Raw genomic sequence first — 27,791 nt, 5'->3', positions numbered from 1 at the left:
GGGGAACTGCTTCCCTCATTCACTTTGACTGATACCCTTTTGGGTGGCATTGGTGGTTAAGGACACATAGTCTTGTTCCCTAGCTCTTCAGATCATTTTCACAAACTAATTAGAATTCTATTCATCTACTTTCTAAGAAAAATATTTAGGAGGCCTCTCTACTGGATGGTTGCCTTCGATAATCCACCCCCCATCTCCAGTTATAGTTTCTTAAATATTTCCTAATAGGATTTTTTAAAAGTTAACCTCAGTTTTCTAATTATTATAGTTCTAAATTATGGCTATGAATTTTACTGCTCAAAACCACTGCTCACTAAATATTTGCTACAATATGTCTTTAAACATACATCTTCAAAAAGCCCCCGGATTATTCATTACTGTATTAATTCAATGTTTTATTCAGTGCTTACCAGGTGCCAAACACTATGCCAGGTACTGGGGATAAAGACAAAATAAAAATGGCCTGCTCTCAAGGAGCTCAAGTCTTGGAGGGAACAGGTAGAAATTTTTTTTTAAAGTTTTTTTTTTTTTTTTTAAAGATTTGTTTATTTATTTATTTATACAAGCACTGGGTACAGTCAGAAGCATGGGAGGGTGAGAGAATTCACCAGAGCCAGAGCGGGGAACAGAACAGGCTGACTGACGAAATACACTGCTGAGGGGAGCAGCGGGCGCGGCAGGAGAGGTGTGTGTGCCATGTGGGACCCTTGCCCGGTGGCCGGGGATCGAACTGGCGCTGCAGAGGCTGTGGGCAGCTTCGCAGCCCAGTGCTCAACTGCTGTGCCACTGGGGAGGCCCAAACAGGTAGAAATTCTATACATTCCAAATGTTATTCAGTGGGCAAGACAAAACTATTTTAATTATTTAATTAGCTATGATATGACCATATTTAACACTTAATACATAAGTTTTTAATGATACATGTAAAAGGTAATAATGTTTTTCCTTAGAAACTAAACTTCCAATTTATTCATGAAACATTAAAATTATTCCTTTTTATTGATAGTAATTCAAAGGGAAAGAAGTCATTTTATATATTAATCCTGACAGAAGAAGTAAAACTGAAATAGATAATACTTATTATTTATTGACTTCACAGCTTCTACTTGAAAATTGAAGATTATCTTTCTGGTTAGTGCAAAGTCATCACCCTTTAGTCACTTAGAAAATTTTTTTTATCAGAGTCACTGTTTTGTTAAAAAATTAGAGGCCTAAGATATACATTAGCTGCTAGGACAGATTATACAATGTCAAGATGCATTTGAGGAAGTCAGTGATTTCCATCAATCAAATGCATGAGGTAAAAGGGTCATAATGATGGCACCCCAGGGTGCTACCTGGGGTCTGCATCAAATACCAGCATATGGGTTAAGTTAGGCCATACACCTGACAGGTCAACATAAAAGAATGTATCTTTAGAGTTCTAAAGTCTTGTACAGAAAGGATTTAGAAGATATTATCTATACAAGCAGAAGCAGCTTGGGCCCTTAGATGTCTAAAGGAAGGGACTGAGCTAGCAAATACATGAGCTGTCTCAAGAACCTAAAATCTTGTGAAGCTGTACCAGGACCAAAATAAATATTAACCTAATGTTTAATTGGACTCCACTAAAACTTTCCAAACTGGTTGTAATGATAAAAAATCCAAAGATTCATAACCTGTCTAGCCACAAAGCTAAACTACAGTACAGGAAAAAAGTTATCCAAAACCTCAGCAAACAGAAAAGCTGAGTGGAATAATGAATGTTTTAATCTAGCCAAGAGTTCATACTTTATTTCTAAGCATCAACTCTAGCATTTCTTGATGGATGACTTTATTCAGGCAGTGCATTTTTTTATATCATCTTGGACTTTTAGATATGCAGCTCTTCATTGTTCTCTTTAAAACAGCTTCATTGATGTATTTAAAGAAGTATGATCCAAGGGAACTAATCAACATTATTAAATAGCAAAGTCATGAAAGGAAATGCAAATGACAAAATGACCTTGAAACAGGCAAGAAGTTGGTGAGGCAATTTTTGAAGGAACAGATTTAGTGGGGATCATAGAAATAAAGATAAACTGTAGTGAGTAAAACTGTAGAGAGTAAAACTGCACATTGCTGGGGGAGAAAAAAAAACAGAAAATACATAGGATGGAAAAGAGACCGCAAGGTCATGGGTGGTGTTGATACCTTGTTTTCAAAACAAAATAAAACAAAGCAAAACAAAACAAAGGATAGTCATGTATAGAGATAAGAGAGACAAACGATGCTAATGTAGGAATTCACATGAGGTGCTTTTACAGGAAAAGCCTTCATATATTAGTAGCTATGTTGACGCCCACATACTCTATCATCCACGCCCTCCCCCACATTGCCTTACCCATCTGATTGTTCACTCTAATCTTCATCTGCACTCCCCTGCATATTGCCTATATGGTAACCACACCTAACAATACTATTTTCTATGAATGGTTATATTTTTATCTTTTAGCCATTAATGCAAGGACTACATAGTCTATTTCTGTTATTGTCCTTGCATGAAGTTAAAAAATAAATGTTGAGAATTCAGACAATGAATAAATCTCTTCTCTTTGCACTATCAAAAATGTTTGTATCTCTATGTTTAAAATAAAAGTATGCCCTTGATTTTATTGCCTTAATTTTCTAACAAAAAAATTTGTCACTAGTCAAATAAACTAATGAAGTGAGACTCATTTAAAAAAAATAATACTGTAATACTATTAATACTATTAATTTTCCATCTTTAATCAATGTGAGTTTTTGGTGCTCATGAACTAAACTACTCTTTGGAGGACTGTTTAGAATTCCCTCTTCCCCCTCATTTTCAATGTTATCATTAGCCTTTCCCAGTTCAAAATTCTGACCTATCCAATCTTCATGGGATATTTATTTATTTATTTTAAAGATTTATTTTATTTATTTATGCATACAAGAACTGGGGTCTAGGCCAGAGGTACAGGGTGTGAGAGGACTCACCAGAGACAGAGTGGGGAGCAGAAAAGGCAGATTTACTGAAATACACTGCTGAGGGGAACAGTGGGTGAAACAGGAGAGGTCTACCATGCCATGTGGTTTAGCTCCCTGGCCTGGTATCTGACTCATGCTGAAGTGGCTGGCATAGCTTGATAGTACTGAGACTTTAACCCCTGCACCACCAGAGAGACTCCCTTCATGGAAAATTTATTTTTATTTATTTATTTATTTATTTTGATCTGAAATTGTGTCATCTCCCTTCTTTTTTTTTTTTAATATATTTTATTTTTATATTCCCCATACAATTGCAACCCCCTTATTTTGACCCCAATCCCTCCCCTCCCTGCCTCCCACCCCCCATAGAGTGTCTCTGGTTCATAGTTGTTTGTTGATTTTGATTTTTACTTTCTTATAGTTATTTTTTTTTTCTGGTCCCTTATTTAAGTTTTCTAGAATCCTGCTATGAGTGAGACCATCCGGTATTTTTCTTTTTCTTTCTGGCTTATTTCGCTGAGCATGATCCCTTCCAGTGCCATCCACCTTCATGGAAAATTTAAATCAAACTATGTATATAGGTAATGGGAATAATTTCACCCACCCTCACCCCAGCTCTAGCAACCACCAGTCTGTTTTCTATATCTATTAATATAATTTTTTTTTAGATCCCACCTATGAGATCATATGATACTTTGTCTTTCTCTGACTTCCTTCACTTTAGCATAATGCCCTCAAAACCATCCATATTGTCACAAATGACAAGATTATCTTTTTGTTTATGTTGGTCTGTCTATCTGTCACATTTTCTTTATCCACTCACTTATCAATGGGCACTTAGGTTATTTCCATGTCTTAGATATTGTAAATAATGTTACAGTCAACTGGGGTGCAGATATCTAATTTTGAGTTAGTGTTTTCATTTTCTTTGGATAAATGCTGTAAGTGGAATTACTGGATCATATGGTGTTATTTTTAATATTTTGAGGAAACTTCATATGGTTTTCCCTAATGATTGCACTAATTTACATTCCCACCAGCAGTGCATAAGGGTTCCCTTTTATCCGCATCCTTGCCATCTTTTCTTTTTGATTATAGCCATTCTTACTTGTCTCACATTTGTTTAAATCATCAAATGACTCATTTACCAAATGAGTTTAAAATAAATATTACTAACTTAACCATTTTCAGGCATAGTCTTGTAAAAATGATTAGTAATTTTAAAAGGTATTGCTATTTCCCTTGAATTTTATGCATACATTCAGATTAAGAAGAAATGAATGAGTAGAACAAATATTGATGAAATTCATATGGAACCACAAAAAACCTCAAAGAGCCAAAGCTCTCCTGACTAAAAAGAAGGAGAATGAGGGATCACACTCCCTAATTTCAAATTATACACAAAGCCATAATAATTAAAACAGTATGGTAATGGAACAAAAACAGACAAACACACCAATCATATTGAATGGAAAACCCAGAAATAAACCCACATATTTATGGACAACTAATTTTTGACAAAGGAGCAAAGAATATCCGGTGAAACAAGGGCAGTTTGTTCAATAAATGGTACTGATGAAACTGGACTGCTACTTGCAAAAGAATGAAGCTAGACTACTACTTCACACCATGCACAAAAACAACTCAAAATGGATAAAAGACCTTAATGTAATACCTGAAACTATAAAATATATAGAAGAAAATATATAAAACACTACATGACATACATCTCAATGACATCTTTAAAGACACACCCTCCAAAGCAAAGAAAGTGAAGGAAAAGAAACAACTGGGATTACATCAAAGCTTAAAAAGCTTAAAAAGCTTCTGTATAGCAAAAGAGACACTAACCAAAACAAAGAGACATGCTACTGACTGGGAGAAAATGTTGGCACACAATACAACTAATCATAAAAATCTACAAAGAGCTCGCATGACTCAACAAAAACAAAGTAAACAATCCAATCAAAAAATGGGCAGAAGAGCTAAAAGGACACTTCTCCAAAGAGGAAATACAAATGACCAACAGGTATATGAAAAGAGGTTCATCATCACTTTTTTTTTTAAGATTTTGTTTATTTATACAAGAGCTGGGGTACAGACCAGAGGCACATGGGTGTGTGTGTGTGTGTGTGTGTGTGTGTGTCTGTGTGTGTGAAAGGATTCACCAGAGACAGAGCAGGGAAGAGAACAGGCAGACTGACTGAAATACACTGCTGAGGAGAGCAAGGGCAAGACAGGAGAGGTCTGCTGCACCATGTGGGTTTTTCCCTGGCCGGCTGGGAATTGACCCATGCTGCAGAGGCTGGGACAGCTTCACAGCACTCTGCCTAACCCGCTGTGCCACCAGGAAGGCCACATCATCCCTTATAATCAGGAAAATGCAAATCAAAACCACAATGAGATACCATCATTGTGGTATTACTCCAGTGAGAATAACACACATTATAAAACAGGCAACTGCTTCACAATGCTGCGCTCAACCTGCTGCGCCACTGGGGAGGCCCCATCATCCCTCATAATCAGGAAAATGCAAATCAGAACCACAATGAGATACCACCATTGTGGTATTACACCAGTGAAAATAACACACATTAAAAAACAGGCAACAACAAATGTTGGCGAGGATGTGGAGAAAAAGGAACTCTCTTATACTGCTGGTGGGAATGCAAACTGATCCAACCACTGTAGAAAGCTGTGTTGTGGTTCCTCAAACTACTGAAAATGGAGCTACCATATGACCCAGCAATTCCACTCCTAGGAATCTACCCAAAGGACACAATATCTTCAAATACTTTTTAGGAATTTCCAGATATCTTTGTTGGAGCATGTCCCCGACTGCCAGTTTTCTACTCCCATCCCAAACTTGCTCCTCTTCCTCCTCTTGTTTCCTGTCGCAGTCACTGGTACCACGATTCTTTGACCAGGCAGGCATATCAGATACATCATTGACTCCATTCTCAATCACTGTATCTGGTTGATTTTCTCTCTGAGATTTGTCTTCCCCACAAACTGAAGACCTCTACCACTGACAAAAGTCCCTGTCTCTAGGCTTAGACTGTGTGTGTGGAAAAGAATGCACATCTGAGTTTGAATCAAGTTTCCCCCTTTTTCACTGAGCATATCAGGCAAGTTATTTAAACTCTTTTATGCCTGTTTTTTCTTCTATAAAATGTGATAATACTATTTACTCCTAAGTGCATTCTAAGGATTTAGTGGATTAATGTATATAACACATTTAGCACAATGTTTGGTGCATAGTATGGCCTCAGCAAATGTTGGTCCTATCTCCCATCCCCCATCTCTGGAATTCAGTTCCCATGAATACTCCCCCAAATTAAATTCTGATGCACTCCTAACATGACTTGTCATCATTTATAAAACAAATAAACCTGTGCAATTATAGACATACACAAATATGGAGCAGTCTTTCCAGCCTCATGGCATGACATTCCCTAACTGGATTTAGGTTTAAATGGCTGCTCATTAAATTGTTGGTTCAGCTGCCTGGAAAGCAGCCTGGTCCTCTATTTGCCAGGTAAACTATTCCAATAAAGTTTCTGCTTTAGTGTGAAACCTTCCCTGACTGTGGTTTAAAGGATGAAACTTGGCATGGTAGGTAGAGGTGCAGAAAGAAGACAATGTAATGTTTTAATCCTCTCTTCCTTCATGCTGTCCTCGCTAGAATTTGAGAGTTAAAAATTAGCCTCCTGTTCAGAATTCCAAGCCACTTTTTGCCTCTCCTCTCCTCATTCTTGGTGATCTCATAGAATTTTCTAGAAAATCTATTAGTGCTTATTTCATCTGAACCAACCCCTCATTGCTCTCCTCCCCTACAGATGTTTCCACCATACCCTGTATTTCTCATTCCATGTTAAACTCATTTGCCTTCATCTTCATCTTTCTCATGCAAAACTCCCTCTTTGACCTGTCTCAGTGTTATCCTACTTCTCTTATAAGCTTACCATCTCCCTTGCTGTATCCTTAAGAAGAAGTGCCAACCCAGGATCCATCTAACCATTCCTCTTATCCATGCTCCTATTGGCACTGCTAAGCTCTATTGGAAGAAGCATGTCCTGAAGATTGATGCCACTGAAACTGTCTGGTGTCCATCCCAGATGGGTTCTCGACACTGTACAGAGTCTATCTTTGTTCCCCTAACTGGATCTTCTTGTTCTCTTCTGTAACCAGTTGAAACCTGTTCTCTTCAGTACCTCTACTCCTCACTTAGAATATTTCAACTTACCTCAATGGGATAGAATTGAGAGCTGGAAAATAAACCCACACTTATTGGACAGTTAATTTATGACAAAGGACCCAAGAGCATTCACTGGAAAAGAAAAGCCTTTTCAACAAATAGTATGGTAAACTGGACAGCCACATGTAAACCAGTAAAACTGCACCACCCTCACACTTTATACAAAGAGTAATTCAAAATGGATTAAAGACATGGATGTAAGATCTGAAACCATAAAATACATAGGTGAAAACATAGGTGCTGCGCTCTATAACAATGACCTCAGAGATGTCTCGGGGCACTCAACTCCAGTGGCAAGGGAAACCAAAACAAAAGTAAACAAATAAAACTACACCAAACTAAAAACTTCTGCATGATGAAATAAACTATCACTCAAAAGATATCCTAATGGATGGGAGAAAATATGTGCACACCATACATTCAACAAGGGGTCAGTAGCTAAGGTGGATAAAGAACTCATATAACTCAGTAACAACAAATCAATAATGCAATCAAAAATGGGCAAAAGATCTTAACAGACTCTTCTCCAAAAAAGACATACAGATGGTCAATATACACAAGAAAAAAAAAATTATCTTTGTTTATTATTAGGGAAATGTAAATCAGAACCACAATGAGATACCACCTTATGCTTGTGAGAATACCAAAAACAACAAGTGCTGGGGAGGTTGGCAAAGAAAGAGCCCTCATACCTTCCTGTTACTACAACAAAACAAATGCCACTGCCTGTGCTGTGCATCTCATTCACTCCAGCATGACCAGTATGCTTTCTGTGCCTTGTCCTTAAAGATTTTCTGATCTTTTTCTTTACTCTCCTACAATAACGTCATCATCCTCAAAACTCCCCATAATCTTAAAAAGGAAAGGAAAGGAAAGAGTAGGAAAAAATGCTTTTCTACCATTTATCTTCCTCTACTCACAGCCAAACTTAACTTTTTCTTCAGTGCTTCCTTGCTTTTCCATTCATTCCTTAGCCCGTTAGGTCATTTGAGTTCCACCCTAACCATGCTTCCCTGAGACTAGACTTGTCATTGGCACTAGAGGTTTCCAAGTTGCTAAATACAAGGACATATTTCAGTTTTGATGTTACTTCTTTGAAATATTTGTTACTATTGGTTGCTCCTTTCTCTTTTTTGGGGGGACATAAAAATTTCAAACATTCAGAAATGGAATAATATCTAACTTCAATATCAGTAAATGGCAAATCTTATTCATCTATATTCATCTAGATATCCATAAGGATGTTTATATATATAAAATCATACATAGATATCTATTTATTCATCTACATCTGTGTATTTTGAAGCAAATTTCTGACATAAGAGAGCTCCTTTAAATATTTCAGTACACATCTCTAAAAGGAAACCTTTTAAAATGATCACAACATCATTATCAAACCCAATAATAATATCAACAAATATCAGATAACACTCATATTTCCCTAATAGCCTTCTATTTTTTTTAATGGGGTTTGTTTGAATCAAGATCAATATAGGACCCATATTTTGAGATTGGTTCTATTTTGGTTCTATTGTTCTATTTTGTTTTATTTTGTTTTGATACATACTTTCCACCTCTGTATATATTTTATCCCCTCAAAACTTTTTTTGGAGCAATGAAATCAGTTAATCCATACATTTCACCACAGTGTGGGTTTGGCTGATTGCATACCTGGTATTATTTAACATTTTGCATCTGTATCTCCTAATGCATGGAAACTCAGAGATCTGGTGGATTGATAAGATTCAGATTTGATTTGGTGACCAAACCTACTTCAAAGATGGTATTGTATGCTTCCAAAATAATGAAAATTGTTTCTATTTTTATGATATTAACAACAGTAACTGCCTAGATCATGATTTGATCATATTCAAATCCTATCATTTCTTCTTCCTAATATTAGCAGAATATCTCTATAAAGAAAAACTTTCCTTTATTACAGTACTTACACCTAGTAACCCTGAAGTACAAATTATGTAGAAAAGACAGAATAAATGTTTGCTTCTTCCTGAATTAATAATTCATTCATTCCTTTACTCATCAGTCTCCAAAATAATGTGTTGGTTCCCTTAGTATCCTCCAAAGATAACCAATGAGTTTTTCCCTCCTTTTTTCAGTATCATTGTGAACTGATGAATCTGTTATCCTTATTGATATTATTTGACCAATGGGCACTTATTCAACTTGACTTCCAAGTCCTTTGACAAGACATTTGTAGTGTTTGATTTCCATTATGACAAAATAGATGTGTCTGATAGGTAGAGCTGTGAGTATGTATTCTTTTAGATTTAAAAGAGTCTCTACAGATTTTTTTCATCTTGAGTCTTCATAGCTATGTCCAGCTCAAATTCAGGATTACTACAGGGTTTTTACTTAACTTCTTGTATTTATATTTCCTTTCAACCCAGCGGATCAATCCTCAATCACATCAACATATTCAATTTATCTCATTATATAAATGCAACAATGTCAGAATAAGAGTGACAATATGACTACTGGAAGTAAAAATTTTTAGGTACTTTTGATTCTTAAAATATACTCCTTTAGAAATGTAGAGTGCAAATATAGGAAAAAAAATAACTATAAGAAAGACAATATCAAAATCAACAAGCAACTATGAACCAGAGACCCTCTTTGGGGGTGGGGGGCAGGGAAAGGAGAGATTGGGGTCGAAATAAGGGGGTTGTAATTATATGGGGAATATAAAAATAAAATTAAAAAAAAAACAAATATAGGACTTTAAAGTCACTTACAATCATTCCTTACTGTAAGGTTTTCCCTCCACCTTGAACCACACTAAAGTTGAATTTTTTTTAAAGGATTTATTTATTATATAAGCACTGGGTACAGTCAGAAGAGTGGGAGGGTGAGAGAATTCACCAGAGCCAGAGTGGGGAACAGAACAGGCTGACTGACGAAATACACTGCTGAGGGGAGCAGCGGGCGTGATAGGAGAGGTCTGCACGCCATGTGGGACCCTTCCCTGTGGCCGGGGATCAAACCAGCGCTGCAGAGGCTGCGGGCAGCTTCGTTATTTTATTTTGTCTTGTAATTGTGCAAAATATTCATATGGCTTCCAAACCAAATGTACAAATAAGGCATAGTCAGTGAAGCATGGCTATTAGTTTCTTTCAGCTTCCTACCTTCTATAAATAATATCTGTGTGTATGTGGTTTATCTTTCCAATATTTAAAAATATATGATATATATAAATATAACACTAAACAATGACAATATCCTATTTGTACTTTCCACCACCTTGGCTTTCTCATTTAAAAATATACCTTACACTGTTTTCCAAAGGGGCTGGACCAGTTTACATTCCCACCAACAGTGTAGGAGGTTCTTTCTTCTCCACATCCTCACCAATGCTTCTTGTTTCTGACATTTGCTATGGGCTATTCTCTCGGATATGAGGTGGTATCACATTGTGGTTTGATTTGCATTTCTCTGAGGATAAGTGATGGTGAACTTATGCCTCTAAATCATATACAGTGTTGTAAACCAGTGCTATCTGAATAAAAAAATACAATTAAAAACAAACAAACAAACAAAAAAAGAATCAGAGAAACTGGAAATTTTACAAATGAGAAAATAAATTTTGTTTTCAAATAAATAAATATATACGCCAGAAATCATTCCTGAATAGAATGTGAAAGTCTTCATTTCTTACTATACCTGAACAGTTTTCTTTCATGTGGATGTACCATATTTTTGATCATCCAGTGATCTATTGATGGACTTTTGGGTTGTTTCCAGCATTTTGTGATTATGAAATCCCTCTGCAGAAGCTTTTGTCTTATTTTGCTAGTACATCTTTCGCACAAATTCCTAGAGTGGGAATTGTTCTGTCAATGAGCTAATTTGCATATATTATTTTCAGAAGTTGCTGAATTCTCCTCCATGGTGTTTTATCATTTTTGGATTTACAATTTCAATGTGTGAGGAAAAACTGTTTTCTTTCATTTCCTTACAGAGTATATTATCAAAATTTTGGGTTCTTGGCAATCTGATAGTTGAAAGTCAGTTTCTGAAATTGGTTCTAGCTTGAATTTCTCTTATAAGTGACATTGTTTTTCATACAGTTAGGAGCTAACTCTGTCATCTTGGCACAGTTTTCTCCATTAATACCCATGAAGCCACACACACACACACACACACACACACACAGACAAATTTGAAGTTTTCTCCTATTTCTTGGGCTACCTTATCTGTTTTAATCTCCTTGTCTGGTTCCATTTCTCCTGCTTATTTCCTTATATCCCTTTTACTCTGGATTGTGCCTTAGCATTTATTTTAAAATCCCTTCTTGCAAATCTGACTACTACTAAGTGTATACTTGCAGTCCAGCATTCTTCCTCTGCTTCTGTGTTCCATATCAAACTGCCTAGTGGACATTGTGACTTTACTCTGCCAGGAGCATGAGATTCAATTTGTGCAAAGTTCTTCTCCGACATGCCCTTCCTCTGGCATTTTCCAGTGCAGTGAAAGTTCCCACAAATCAGTAGTAGCTTCCATCACAAACCTGGGATTTTTTTCTGATGATCCTAGTCTCACCTTGGTGTCAAATCAATCACCAATTCTGTGGCTTTTATCTCTTAAATGGCTCACCAATTCCTCTGGTACTCTCCATCCCAAACTACTGGTCTAAACCACTGTCATTTCTTCCCTAAATTACTGTACCTTCCTTCTAGGTGGGCTTTCCTTTTCTTGCTCTCCTACATGGTCAGAATGATCTTTTCAGATACAAATAATATGGTATCATTTGCTAGCTTAAAAACCTCCAAAGGCTCAAAACAACCCTTTCCCCAATCCAAGCATTATATTTATGTAGGAACATTTGTATGCATGTGAGTGATGCAAAGCTCTGTAAGATTAACACTAAGCTGGTAACCAAGGTTATTTCCAGGGAGAGGACAATGAAGGGAAATTTGTGGGCAGGGTTAGTGTTGAGGTTTCATCACTATTTGAACATTTTACAATTAGAATATTTTCAAGTGATAATGAAATATTGAAAAATAAATAAAATGGGGCTGGAAAATGAATGTTAATTAGCTCTGAGGCATTTCAGGCTCCCCAGCAGGTTGTCCAAATTCCCAGAGTGCCAGGTAATATGGAAGAGACTTCACATTCTCTATAACTCCCCACGGGGAACAAAACATTGTCCTCTGCCTGTGTATTATTCTGAGAAATTTCAATCAAGGTATTCTTACCTTTGTAGTCCACAGTTTGACAGTCCAGTCAAATGATGATGTGACAAACAGGTGTGAAAAGTCGATTGGACCCACTGCCATGTGGCAGTTAATTCCTGTCACTGGCCCTTGGTGACCTTCAAAGACCTCACCGATACCTGCTTTGCTGCACGAAGACCACACATGAACAGAATTTCAGTGACCTTTTAAAACCAGTGCATGCTTAAAAACAAACAAAACTTTTGTCTGTGTGATTACATCACCATAATTTAGAAGAACCATGCATCATCAACGATGAAATCACTTTCACAGTTACCTTGAGAGAAATTGTTTGCAAACGTGCTAGACTATTTTTGTAATAGAAATATTCTATTATAGGTGTTCCTCAAATTCTACCATTGTTGATGCAGCTACTATAATTGTAAACATACATACTTAGACTCAGAAGCTTTCATATTTTTAATAAGTGTATTCTTGTTATGACATTTGGCACCCGTTCCTTTTTAACTCCCTTTGGGGAGCCTAGTGGCTGTAAAATTCCACACATCCTCATATACCTACATTTATCTTTTCAAGGAAATTTCTTAGGCTGACATACCTAAAATGTAATATTCATCAAAACTCTTGTCACCAGAAAATAATACACATAATTTAAATGTAATATGGAGAAAATGATTTCTTCACTAAAAGCAGAAGAGAGATTTGCAAGTCCACTAAATATAAATTCCATAAGGTCTGGTGCTTTGCCTTTCTTGTTACCAAATGTTTTGTATATAGTAAGTGCTTGACAAATATTTGTTGAAAGAAATAACAAAGGTAAAGGGACAAATGTATGCCCTTTTTTTCAACAAAACAACTTTTGAGAAATAGTGATATACATTTTGAAGTTATCAACAGACATACTTTGCTTAAGCTGGGATTATTGCCACTTCCCCCCACCCCCATTACCACATAATAGCCTGTATGCAATCATAACCAACTAGAAAATATACTAAAGTGCAATATTGTAAAATCTGATGTGCATGAGGTTACACATATGACAAATACATAGGAATTGTGGAATCTAAATATTGTGTCACCAGAGTAAAAATGAGTTAAGTTATTAAAACATTTTGACTTCTGGAGCACCAATAAATGTCAGTGTGCTGAGCAAAATTTGACATCATGAGCAAAGTGCTGCAGTGTGTGTTCCATGTAACAGGCACTCAAAAATTATGCCCAGTGAAACTGCTAACAGCCCTTTCACACACGTGATCATTTAAATTTGTTCTAATGAACACGTGGAACTGATCTTTGAAGTGGCCCCTGGTGAGACTCCACTTGCTCTTAACAGCATCCTGAAAGGGTTTATAGGGTGCAAAATGAGGACCTTGTTTAATTTATGGAAGTGGATTTGCACCTTCTCTATGTTAGGTGGAAAATAGAAATCCCTGCCTCTGGGTCCCTAAGTATGACCCATTTGAAATTATTGCTACACAGCCAAATGCTGGCTACTTTGCAACTTTACTAGGGTCTGTATTATATATTTCAGATGGATGGACCTTTGTGAAAAGCAGAATCAAGCTTGTAAAAAGATCGGTGTCGTGTACCTTGGGGACTCTTCCTTTGAACCACAGTCCATATTTTGGTTGTGCTTGAAAAGGACAATAACCACAGAACAAAAATACTCATGTAAGAGGTTATTCAGATTAGAGAAAAAAAAAACCTGAGTTATCTATAGTCATGTTCTGTATCCTTCATAAATCATTAAGTTGGAGAATTGAGTCAATTGAACTTATGACATGTTGATTCCAATAGATGTGTAGGCAAAGTTGCGACTCCACGTTTGGACCACTGCATTCTGTGTCTCTTTCCTGCCACATGACATTCTAGTTGTATTGCAGATATTTGTGCATTTGCATTCCCACCATTCTTGAAGGTAGGAACCTGGATTAAATGATGCCTATCTATCTGTGCGGCAACTATTTGCATGAATGAACAACTTGATCAAATCTTTTTATGCTTTAATAAGACTTTAATGAACGTCCCTAGCCAATGCTTATGAAAGAGGAACACTGGGCATAGAATTATAAGGCATGGCTTTCTAGTCATCTTTAAATCTTGTGAGTGGTGCCAGTGCTGTTTGTTTCTCGGTGCAGAATATAGGAACGTCATAGCTCGTATTGGGTGAATGGAAAAATCACATGGCTGGGTCATCGATGCTTGCTAATTCTACCAATCACAAAAACTCAGGAGTTTGAACTTTGCACAATCTGTGGTTCCTTATTAAATATAAAGAGCCTGGGATAAATGTAAATGATGAAAGATCAGTTGAATTACAACTACTAAAGTGAAAGAGAAATTAAGTACCACAAGTGAACAGAATTGAACCTTTCAAGAGGGATGAGGCCTCTCATCTCAGTTTTGCATGTGATTTTATCACCTGGTCCAGATTATTGGATTTCACTTCATCCTGACGGATCTGTTTCCCAGGGGCATTTGCCAGTCGTGTCCATCAAGGCAGAGTTCTTATCACTTGAAAACTCTACAGTGGCTTGTATATGTCATACTGTTCTACTCTTGCTGACTGGAAGAAAGGGGCCTAAGGCACTTCTCTATATTATTTAGATATTGTCATTTCTTTATTTCTCATGTGGATTTTTAGCTATTTAATTCCTGCGTGCTTGACACCAGACAAGGAATCAGTGATGAAATGGAAATTATTTAGTAAGGGAAAATGGCAAAATGGTAATTAAAATAAAATGTGATCAATGCTATTGTAGAAGAATACATAAAAACATATAAAATAGCATACCTATTCTGTACCTGTGGTCCTAGCTCCCTTCTCTACTCTGACTTTCTTCATAGAAATTATTCTTAAAACATTTATTATTTATTAGCTTATTGTCTTTGCCCCTTAGCCAGAATAGGCACCCCAGGCCTGTGTCTTACTGCATCCTTATGATGTGATGGTGCCTAGCACATGATGACTTCTTAGGAAATTCTTGTGAAAGAATGAACAAATCAAAGGAATAAACATGCCATAGACTCATAAGGGAAGGATGGCTTCCTTGCGCAGTAGAGTCAGGAGAGGCTTCTGCATGTCATGGCCTCTATGCTGGCTCTTGAAGGATCAAGAGGACTTAACCAGGCCAATAGCAAGAAATGTCAGACCCAACAGAAGAAATTGAAAGTACAGACTAATGGTCTGGTGGGATAAGCAGTATTTGGGAATTGTTATTCCTGATGTACGTGTAACTGGAGCATGCTAAGGCTGGGAAGAGGAAGGTAGTCAAGGACTCATACTATATGCTAAGAAGCTTGAACTTTTTTCCCTCAAGGCAATGTAAACCATAATAGACTTAAAAAGGCTAATGACCACAGCAGACGGCTGCTACAAGATAATGAAAACTTGAGATTATACTTGGGCATTTTTTCAGTAATGTTGTTCTCATAAATGCAAGGTGGTTACAACCCAGAATGTGATAACAGACTTTGGGAAATGAGGAACGCGTCATCTGTAAGAAAACGGAAAATCACCTTCCATGACGACAGGCTGTGTAGACTGTACCCTCCTCACTGCCAACCACAAAGTTATTGACGTCTCCTGTCGGGAAAGCCATTCCGGTAACAGCCACAGGCTTGGACTTATTGTACACCAGCTCCATGCTCTCCTACCAAAACACAGAGTGGTTACATTCCCTCTGTCAACTCCTTGCCGTGCCAAAGATAGCACGGAAAAATCATTTGGCTAAATCATCTGTTTGCTTTTCACAGTGTTACAAAAGACCCCAGCTGTGCCAGAAACCACGCTTTACTGCCCCTGACATTCCTGCTTCTGTGTATCTCTGGTTTCAGGCCGGCTGGATTTCATCAGCGTGTGCTGCTGCTTCTTAAGTCAGGCAGAGATGACAGGTGAGAATTTTGAAACTAATGGTGCAGAAACTAAAGATAATACTGTAATGGTTACACTTGTCAGCCCCAGGCTTTAATAAAACACACAATACCCTTGTATTTACAAACATTTTCAAAATCAATTGTTCGTGACAATACACATGTATTAATATCAGATGGACTAAGCACATTTGTCAAAGGAGGAGTGTGTGTCCTCCATGGAATAAAACCAGAAAGTTGTCACTCGGGTCATCAAAACCAGATTTCAACAGGGACTAGATTCCATGAAGGGCCACTGTTGGGGATGTAGGCGAGAAGCCTCAAAGAATGGTGTTTAAATGATTAAGATAGTAAAGAGAGTTTTTATTTTATCTGAACTGGTTATTAAAATTCAGTATTAAAGGGTATTTTAAGAGAATTCTGCTGAATTAAGTTTATTGACAGTGAAGAGGAATTAAGTATCACGAACATTCATGAGTAATCTGGCTATCTATATCAAATAGCCACTCAGTACCCAAAATGATTTTTTTTTTTTTTGAGGGACCCTCGCCAGCGGCCGGGGAACGAACCAGCACTGCAGAGGCTGCGGGCAGCCTCGCAGCTCAGCGCTCAATCGCTGCGCCACCAGGGGAGGCCCCCAAAATGATTTTTAAAAATCATGTCATTGTAGTTGCTTGAGAATTCAGTCATCTTGTGCAAACAAGTAAAGCAGGTCATCTCAGTCAAGGAGTCCATAAACTGGAAGTGCGTGCTAACAGTCTGGGTACGCAGACCATGGGGTCATGTGATATGCCCACCACCGTACCTGATATGCACACATCGTGAGCCTCCATGAGGCAATGCTATAACAATTTAATGCAGAGAATGTTCTGCTGCACTGCTAAAATGGAGCATCAGGGAAGGTATTGTTTCTTGGCTGCCCACTTGGGAGAGAGAGAAACCCAGGCAACTGTTGGATGTTCCCCTCTATCCTTGCTGTCCAGGGAAGTCTGCCATGAAACTTCCAATCTCTGTAAAGAGACAGGAGTCTACAGGCATGCTGAAACTAATAAAATGGGCTTGTAGCCCATATATGACTGGTTTTAACCTAAACAAATACGTGTTTAATCAGCAAAATGGGCAATTAAAAATTCCCAAATAGCGGGTTTGCTCTTATGTATGTTTGTAATCTCCATGCTTTTAAAAGAAAACAAGTCCCTGATGAAAATTTTAAGAGAAAACCATAAAATACCCACAACTTCTGACTTATATAATGTTAAAGATCAGCAAAATAGAGGAAGTTAAATTGTAAGGAGTTTGTTAGCGCTTTCTCTCTCTCCACCCATTACCGCCCCCATACAGAGAATGTATTGAGTCTTTAATAGTATTCTCTACATCTGTATTTATCTCCATAAAGGATGCCCTACAGTTTTCACATTTTATGTAAGTTGAAACTTCAGTGTCTTCTAGAATTGTGTGAGAGACATTCTAAGGTGATTATTTCAGGGAAAGGAATGGGAATATTAAAATTGAGAATTATCAACTAGGTATCTTTTATAATTTTTATGATGTACCCTCACATTTTTGTCAAGGGCTTTAGCTGTGTACTCTTCTCTGTTTTTCAGTTGGAGGGTAGTGAAGTACTTTTTTTTCCCCCACCAACCACTGTGGAGAGAGTGTGTGTGTATGTTTATGTGTGTGTGTGTACGTGTTCTCTTGTATCTATGTTTACATACATAAGGTCTGAAAACTGCAATAGATGCCTCCTCCCAAAGCTCTGTTCCACGTTTGCACCTTTGGTTCCCAATAGTGTAGTCAGTAGTGGTTTAGAAACTTTGAAACTTTTTCATTTTCCACTTCTCATTTATTTATTGAGCAAGGAATGGCAGGAATCGTGCTAGCAAACATTTCAGGGGAGAAAACAGATGGTTTGATAAATTCTTTATACATATCAGTGGTTGTCTAGGCTATGGATACAAGCAAGGACTTGGGTTTCTGTTGGCTGGGCTACCTTTTCTCCAAGACAAGTACCTGTCTGGGATTGCTATGCTAAACTCTAACCTCATTTTGCATTTGTTTAACTATGCTGTAGGGTAAATACAATTCCTACCACAGGCAACTTCCATAATTACTTTGAAATGGATTATTTCTTTTTCACTTTAAACTGACCTAAGGATTAATGTATTACAATAATTACATGATCTGTGGTAAAGGAAATGGGTTTTGGCTTCAAGAGACTACTGATAGCAGACCCCACTCTTTCAAGTGCATCCATTCTTTTTAGCTCCTATAGGATGTGAGGGTTTGGCTTTTAGGAACTATGTTCCATTAGGCAGATACCTCTTTTAACCAGGATGCTCCTATGTGTAGGGGAAAACAAACCCACCTGCGGAGATGAGAGCATGTCCAAGCTCCAGGAACACATTTTTCCATCCGTGGAGACAGTGATGAGGTTATGAGCATTTTGGGTCCCAACAACATTTACACAGTACACGGGATGCTGCAAAAACATAAACATGGAGGATCAAACTTTGATCCAAAAGGAAATGCTTACAGTTGAGTGTCAAACACATTACTCTAAAACAAGGATTAAAGAGTGACATAATCCTACAGTAATACAAGCCTCAGGTCATTTGCCACTTTTGATTTGAACCTGATTCTTTCTAAAAGCTCTGGCAGCAACACATAATAGTGGAAATACTTACAAAGCTTCACCTTGCTCAGTCAGAGGCAGTGTAACAGAGCTGAAGGAAGCGAGAGCAAATGAGGATTGATGGGGCCAGAGCAGCACAGGGAAGTGATTTTGGATTGCTCGAGTGATTCTTCATAGCTTGGCTTCTAAGCTCCCCATGAATGATGGAAAAAGACAGTCTTTAAAAGGGTACAACTATTGACTTTTGGAAGGAACGAGTGTTACTAAATCTGGAATTTAATGCATTATAGTCACAGTGCCAAACATTTAATGTTCTTTATAAAAAAAAGTGGCTAATATTCATCAGCTTCTTTAATTTGAGGGAGAGACATTGGTGGTAGAAATTACTGGCACAGCGCACCTAGTGAGATAAAATTAGGTTCTTTTATGTTACTGCAAAATCTAGGATAATGATAGATTTGTTTTTCAAAATATCAGTTGGGGTAGTATGGAGGCTTAGGTTTGGCCAAGGTCTTGAGAAAGGTCATTTCTACATCCTGGGAATTGTAAGCAAGATACTCTAACGTTCTGTCATGACTCTAGTAGATTATCCCACTCTGTAGAATCCTAAATGGTAGGCTAAAAATCATTTGCAGCTGCACATTAAACACTAAATGGAAGGTTAGTATAAGTAGAACGTAGCAGTAATTTGGGTTAGATTTAAGGCAGCTTAGCCATCAATGGCCAAACCACAGCGTACTTGATGCTTCTCTGTGCAAATAGCTGACAGTCTGAGTCTTACTCTTGATGAGTTACTGTCCATAATACCTAGCCACAACTACAATGAAATAATCTTTAATATTGGAATGTTGATATTATATAAAGGATGCTTCCCAAACTATTATTATCATATAAACTCCTGGCCAGAAGGAACCATAATAATCATCTAGTGCGGCTGCTCATCTGCCTGTACAGTGATTATCCAGACTCCGCTTGAACACCTTTCTTAAAGGGTAGCCAGTTTCAGTATTAATTCCCTCCTTCCACCAATGGGAAAAAAGAAAGTTCACAGAGGTACTTTTAGTGCAGTGCCCGCTGAGATCATAGATCAAGTAAAAAAAAAATTCATCTTTTTGAATAAAGAGTATTGTTACATTAACCTTTCCTACACTCCCCCCCAGTCTTGTCTTACCCAGACTTATCATCATCAATTCCTTCAGCTGTTTCTTGAGTACCTTCCCCATCCTGGTCACTTTTTTTTTTTTTTAATATATTTTGTCTGAATTCCTCTTGCATTGAAGTTCTGAGAATGAAACACAACTGTCTACCTTATATTCTAACGAGCAGAATATAGAGATCCAGAGACTGCTGAATTGTCACTTCTCGTGATAAAAATATGCCTGTATTAATTTATCCTAAGATTACCTTCTTTTGGCAATTGCATCACCTATTTACTCTTGCTAACCGATAGTCAACTCAGTCCCTGTGTGTTTTCACACCACGTTCCTACAGAAATTTTCAAATGAATAGGTCTTAGTGGATCTGGTCAGTGGCAATTACCGCAGAGAACTGACACTAAATGTTACCCGGGTCTCTGATTATCAAGAGTACCGACCAGTTGTAGGACTATACACAATGCTCTAAGTCTCTGGTGTATGTGGAACCTATGGCAATGCGCAATCACACAGCGGCCAAACTCTGCCTTAAAATCAAGTGGAAGAACAGGTGAATTATCATCTAAACCAGCACATTTTCTAGAATGGAGGAATGGGAAAGCAAGGTCTAAACATTGTTATGCACCTGAAATCTACTTAGTATTTTTCCACAAGAATCCTTGGGATTCCTCTGAACATCAGCATAAACCACCTTAACCCAGTGTATTGGATTCCTTAGAGTGAAGTAGGGAAAGAAGGCATCTAGAAGAATGTATATAGCCAAACACCTGCAGAAGACCTGTGTGTGGTAGTTCCTCCCTGGCTTTAATGAGTACTACTGGCCTGCGCTTTCATGAGTAATAAAATTCAGTTGAAAAGAGAGAGATATGAAGAAACCAGAACAGCAGCGGACATGTGGGCATGCCCACACACACACACACACACACACACACACCCTCTACTTAATGGGAACAAAAAAGAAATGGTAGAGCTCATTTTTCCAGTATAGATGCCAGATTGTTTTATTTACTTTAGGAATAAACTTACTGTGTGGCAGAAGGATTTTGTTTTAATTAGGATTTCCTGTTGTCTCAAATGCATATGTGTGGTGGGTGTGAAAGGAAATTAGTTAGTAATCTGTGGTGGTCTCTTTCTCCTGTTTGATCCTGGTCCCAATCAGCCGGGCATAAGTGAATGTTGAAAGACAGTCACAAAAAATAACTGCGCACTTTCAGTTATGAATTCAACTAAACACAGCCTAACATGAAAAAAAAAGTTTTTTGTTTTATTTTCTAACAAAAGGTTACTCTGTCTGATCTTAAGAGTATTTCAGTTATCATGGTCATATCCAAGTTACTTGACAAAGAAACTTTAGCTCCTTAGAAGAGCTCCTGGATTTAGATTCTCCCCCAAAAGCTTATTGTGCATTGTTCTACCTTTCGGACTTACTATTTTTTGAAATTTCAGAAGGTGTGCTCACAAACACACCAGATATTCACATAGAGCCAAGGAGTGGTTTCATTCCACTTGAGCAAACACCTGCATCAAGCCCATCTTCTTCTGGGGTCACAATTTTCTGTTATTAGTTTGGGGAAATGGGGTGAAGCAAGAGCAATTTTCCAAGATTCCCAAGAACTAGTTTCACCTGTGTATGTCTTTGGTCCAAGTCAATCAGAATTAAGGCTGACTTGGTATTTGTCAATTCCCATTGTCAATCTTACGAGAGCAGAAGAATTTTCCTCTTCATGGTCTTAGCTAAAGCACCAAGCAGTCCATTTTTCAAGCCAGAATGGTTTTGAAGCCAGCAGATGAAATAAATGAGGCAACCACATTAAGGAAATTGAAACAATAGTAGAGCTGTATCATTGGGCATAATTTGGGCATTTCAGAGAAAGAACATCAGTTATCCTGAATGTCAAGGTAGCGAGGATTGATGGAGACATGCCTATCTTCTCATTCCTCGAAACAATTGCTAAACACACCTGTCATTCTCTTAAAGGAAATGACAGCGTAGTTGTCTTACGAAGACTATACTGAACCTCTTCTGCTAAATTATGGGTAATGGCTTTGAGATGTTGACTTTTAACCCTAGGGATTATATTGTCACTGCAGACTTCACTATTGAGACTAATACCACACATTCCAGAATTTAAAGTCATAGCAGCAACCCCCATCACAAATCAAAAATGCCTGTTAGCGATAGTCCCATCTACCAGCCTTAGACATGAAATGCTTGCTCTTTGTGGTCTATTTGAAAATAGAAGTTTCCACCTTAAAATGTAAATGTAAAGGATTTCTTTAGAAAAACAACTTCACAGATGCCTTTTCCAGAGTATCTCTCTGTGTGCTTTTTAAGTTTTAATCAATCCTCAAAGGTGGCCTCTGGGAAATTCAAAAAGATCCTTTCTATGCACTTACAACTTGCAGATTATTAAGAGATTTCTCTAAATTCAGTGCTTTTTCACCTGCTTGTCTCCCAGTTTTTTTTTAATCACAGTCAAGTTAACAATCACTATAAAGTAGATATTTCTAACTAGAGTTACTGACATCTGTACTTTTTTCAGTTGAGTTAACCCCTCTTCCAGGGCTCAAGTGACTTAACAGAGATGGGACAAAAGCTTGACTCACTGTGTGTGCAGCTGCCGACAAGGGTGTCCGCTGCACTGGTGTCCTTCGATGACTGCGATTGTCCCACAGGACGATCTGGCCCGAGTAGGTCCCACCAACCACCAAGTTGGGATGGAAACGAGCAAAGCAGACTGACATCACAGAGGACTGTGAGGGTAAAGGGAAGAGAGACGTATTGTGAAATAGTTGGAGAAGGCTTGTTTTTTCCCTGAAGAGAAAACAGTTCATCACATAAACTCAGTACATCCTGAAAAACAAAACGCAGTTTAAAGCTGGATGGTTAAGTGCAAAGATAGTTGGAAATTTTATGCACAGATACAGGACTTTTCCTTGAGAGGTTGGCTGGTGGTTACCCCCTGAAATTTGAAATTTGAAGTCTTGGATATGTCATCAAATAGGCATAAAACCTATCTATGTACATCATGGTTTTGTGGTCTGTAAAGCTTAGTTTATGGACATTTCCATTTATCGATAAAATTGCATCAGAACTATATGAATTCACCATGATGTCTTTACAAAGCAGCTCCTCACTCTGAGGGCATGGCCACATCAAGTTATGATGTGTATAGTGTTGGCAAGGCTTTGAGAACTTTTGAGATGGAGTGTTTCTTTTGTTTTTGTTTTTGGCTTAATGGAGACTTCTAGGAAGTGCACTGACCTCAGACCGATCCAACTGGTTCCTCCCCAAATTCCCTTGCCTCACTGACCTTGATCCTGCCCACTTCAGACAATCCTTAATGTTATTCTTTGCCTATTTTAACAAACAGTCAGAAATGGATTTCAGTCCAGCTCTGCCATGGTCTGTCATAGCATCATGAATGTGGTTTCTGAAGTTCCATAAAAGACTACTGGGCACTACATTTTATAGGAAACTGCTTAGCTGAGATAGAACCATGAAATACTTAAAATCAGACAACTCAGCCGTCTTACATCCACAAAAACCTCCATTTTGATTCCTGTAGTGCTTTCTATGTTCACCTTCATGTGCAAAACAATTGTTTTTAAGAAATACATTTCCTCCCTTCAATGAAATTCAATAAGTGCTGTTAGGTAGAAGCAAGGCATTGTATTAGGCACAGTGAGTATACAGAGGTAACCATTGCCCTCAACAAACTGGTGCTCTGGTAAAGGAAACTAAAATCCATGCACATGGATGAACACATGGATACAAAGGATATGTGAGCAGAACGGCTGGTGGTCTGTACAGTGCTTTTGTAGGAAGTAGAAAAAGGGGCTTTATCACAGTCACGTGGGCAGGTGCAGGCCTTGGCAAGTGGAGAATAAGATGGATGTTTGTCCCTATTGTCCCTTGAGATAGACCTTCTTGGCAGGGCACACATTGTACACCCAAGTGACAGCCTTGAATGTGATATCTGCCATGGCCAAATCCTAGGAGCATGTGTGTATTTGTGTGTGTGTATGTGTGTAGAGGGGAGGGGCAACAGGAATGGTGGGAAGATTTGTTTTAAGCAGGGGAGGGGAGAAAAGAGGCAGCTGGAAAGGGTGGGATGAAGACTTCATCAAAGGGATGTATTGCTCCTTGAAGGATGTGTGAAACTTAAAGCAGTGGAGAGGAAAAGGAACAGGTAATCTTGAGAGATGGGATAACGTGAAGAAAGATTTGGAGGCAGCAAAGCAGGCTGGTCAACAGCCTAGTCTGGTTTGACTGAGAAGGAGCTTGCATGGAAGAGACAGATTTAAAAATGTAACTGAAAAGGTAGACTGTGCCAGAAAAGCAAAAGCCTTGAATGGAGCCTTGGATTTTTTCCTGTGGGTAATGGTGAGAAAATAATGCTTTCTGAGCAAAAAAAAAAAAAGTGAGATCAAAAGTTGTCATTGATAATCCAACAAAGTAAACAAGTGATTGAAAAGAAATTATGACTTCTTTATGCCCAATGAATTAAACATGCATTTATTAAAAAAAAATCTGATCCACTGTCAGTCTACTCAGAAACAGTCTCATATACTCTAAGGTAGAATAAAGAATGTAGACTGTTTTTCAATGTCATGTTTTCCTAGTTGGAATCATTTTCAGTTTCAATTCCTTGAACATGATTCAATGGTGAACATGCTTGTGCCCCAATATGGTTTTCATAAAGTTCAAGAATAACTTTCAATAATGATACTGAATTAAGGAAAAAGAAAATAATGCTGGTCAGCTTCTTGTTTTACACATCCCACAGAAACATTTCTTAGTTTTCAATTGATGAAATTCTTATGTTGCTTGAGCTATGTTGGAAGACTTTTTTTTAAGCTTCAGAAAGACTTAAAATTATCCAGGTGGTATTGACAACTGAATTGAGCCAAAGCTCCAATCAATATGGATAAAGGAATGCCATTAACTTTGAAAAATCCAGAATGCAACCACTTGATTGCTTCCGTATTTCTGTTAAATCCCAGCAAATACTACTCCAAGCTTTTCTTACTAGAGAAAAATAAACAGAGTTATTTCTACAAAACTGAAACATGTATCTGGCAATCAACTAGAATCCAACCTTACACGGTGGATTTTTTTCATTCATATGTTTTTTCACTCTTCATTCATCAAACACACAGTGCCAAAAAGTACTAAATCATTAAAAAAAAGTTAAAATGTCACAAAGCCCCCATCTTGAAGTCAGAATTCTATTTCCATTAGATAAAACATCAAATTAGTGCAAAAAAAGAATAACATCTTGGAGCACAAGATTTCTGCCACCAAAGTCTACTTTGTTTTGCTGCAAATCAATCTTTACAGTATTTCCATGAGGAGAAAGAGTAGACATACTTATTTTTTTCTTAGATTTGGAAGATTAGAAATGGAGAAGTAGTTATAGGATTCATTGATTTGCTTACTTTTTGAAGCTCAATACATTAATTATAGTAATTATTCTATGTATAATAGAATATATAGAAGGGTTTGAAGCATATCTCTAGGGTATGCCTTACCTGACATACTAGCACCTGACATACTATCATTCATATGGAAATACCAAAGCAGAATGAACTCAATCATCTAGATACAAAGTTTAGAAGTTATTCATTTCTTGAGATGTTTTTAAGTAGTGTAGTGTTTGATGTAATGGTGGCAAACATTTGGGTGAGCGACTGAATTCATTTTCATCCAAATGTTTAGCTACCGTTAGACATGTGGGAACAGTCTCCCAACTCCAACCCTGACAATGAAAGTTTCTATTCTAATTTGAGGAATTTTTATCAATCCTCTCAGAGCACCCAATCTTAGAAAAACCCCAGCAAGCTCCTGCCCTTCATACAGCTACTGATTTAGTTGTTGTTGCCTGTTATCATGGGATTTACTGACCGTTAGTAACAAGAACAAAGGATTTTATCTACTATCCTGTCAGTTACATTTATTTGGTAAAGAGTAAAAAAGCATTCTGAAAAATTGACACTATTAAAATATATGATTTGCATTGTTGCTTATTTTCAACAGTACATTTTCTGAAGACAAATTTTATGGAAAATACTATTAATAATAGTAATGATGTTTAAAAATATCATCGCTTCTCTAGGCATCTAATGGTTTGTATTTATTCAGCTATTCAGTGTCATTATAAATCATTGATAAATTATATGATTAATACAATTTGGACAAACTTAATTGGAAAAAGGAAGTTTCCCTACCTGGTTATTCTTGGCTCTAGAATACATGTCTGCATAGATAGTTTTGTAGCTTTAACTTTTTACGTATTTTTTTTTTTAAACCATTAAGCACCTCAGAATTGTTTTGAGAACTAATAAATGGCCTTCAACCATTCAAATTAAGTAGTTTACACAGTGGGGAAAATAATAAGGTTGGCCAGAATTTTTGAACAATGTTAACTTTAATGAAAGTAAGCTTTCTTGATATTGCTGTTGAAATTTATTTTAACAAGGCTAGTGATTTCATTGACATGGCCATATTCAAAAACAAAAACAAAAACATCCAGGGGTCTAGAAATGTAGTAAGCTCATGTCAAAGGCTTGATGTAAAACTGGTAAGTGTGGCTATGTTTCAACACAAGTAACAGTAGGCATTCCGTGAGTAATCACCTTTTCCAATAGGATGAACATCCCATATTCAGGAACATCCCCAAATCAGGACAAGCAATGTTTAGAGACTGTGTTTTGAGGATCAGGCCATCATCATTGACAATTTCTGGTGTCTTCCACAGGCTCAAAAGTGCAGAAACTCTTGAGAAAATTTGGCTACTGGCCTGGTTACTGGTCATTTCTGAAAAAGTAGTCTTTCCACAGCCGCACTGCCACACATCCACTTGTACATAAGCTGGCCCACTACACAGGGCCCCTCACCCTCATTGTCCATTTTGAGACAAGGTGATTTATTTTATCTCATTCATCATGGGAATTCCACAGGGACTGGTGGGGTGGAGACAACACTTTGAATGTCTCTCTTTGCCAACTGCACACCACTGCACTCAGGATGGCCCCAACCCCTCTGTAAGAGGCTGTGGGGGACTGTTTTTTATTTTGTAGAGCTAATCCAGGCCAGCTTAGGGATGGTACTTCCCCTTAACCACAGACCCAGATGCCTAGGGCCAACAGCCTTTGGTCATTGCTGGCTGGGCAACTCACCCCCTATGTCCACATTTGATCTGGTTGCCCATGTCCTTCTGTGTGTGGCACTGTGCCCACTTCCCAGCCTGGGTGGGAGGGATACAGGTCGTGCATTTAAAAGCATCTCCTATTTCAAGTACCAGCTCTTCTGGGAAGAGATTCATCCCCAGAGGGAATGGCCATATTGTTGCCATATGCTGTTTAATGGTGGCTGACATTTTATTTGCCTAAAAGTAAATGCTTAACTGTCAGAGGGCTGTAAGGCAGACAGATCAGATGTGTCTGGCTACTAGCGAGCTAGTATATATTTCTGCAAGTACCTAAAAAACCCACAAATATATTTCTTTTGTTAATGGAAACAAGTGTAATTGGAGAACATTGCTGTCGAAAACCCCTCTTATAGGCAATCATGTAGCACTAGGCAGCTGACAATGTGGAAGGTGGGAAGGCGGGAAAGCCAAGACATGAGTCATAAGTTGGGCACTTAATTTTAATTGAGATGAAGGGAACTGGTCTTTTTTCCTTCAGATCTCTCTTTTTCCTTTGAG

General features: G+C 37.8%; 1 protein-coding gene across 1 annotated transcript in view; it reads right to left on the bottom strand.

Moving 5' to 3' along the window:
- The window catches only part of DYNC1I1 (dynein cytoplasmic 1 intermediate chain 1), a gene marked incomplete at its 3' end in the record, with an annotated part of 330,357 nt that overhangs the window by 42,475 nt on the left and 260,091 nt on the right, over positions 1-27,791 (bottom strand). Inside the window, exons 11-14 of the mRNA XM_084230581.1 lie at positions 22,687-22,833; positions 18,659-18,772; positions 15,940-16,073; positions 12,442-12,586 (exon numbers count right to left, since the gene is read on the bottom strand). Coding sequence (XP_084086707.1) covers positions 12,442-12,586; positions 15,940-16,073; positions 18,659-18,772; positions 22,687-22,833 — 540 coding nt within the window. The remainder of the gene's footprint in view (positions 1-12,441; positions 12,587-15,939; positions 16,074-18,658; positions 18,773-22,686; positions 22,834-27,791) is intronic.

This window comes from Talpa europaea, assembly GCF_964194135.1.
Source record: "Talpa europaea genome assembly, chromosome: 3".
Taxonomy (NCBI): domain Eukaryota; kingdom Metazoa; phylum Chordata; class Mammalia; order Eulipotyphla; family Talpidae; genus Talpa; species Talpa europaea.
Note: the sequence above shows the minus strand (reverse complement) of the source record. Positions and strands in the feature narration are given on the sequence as shown.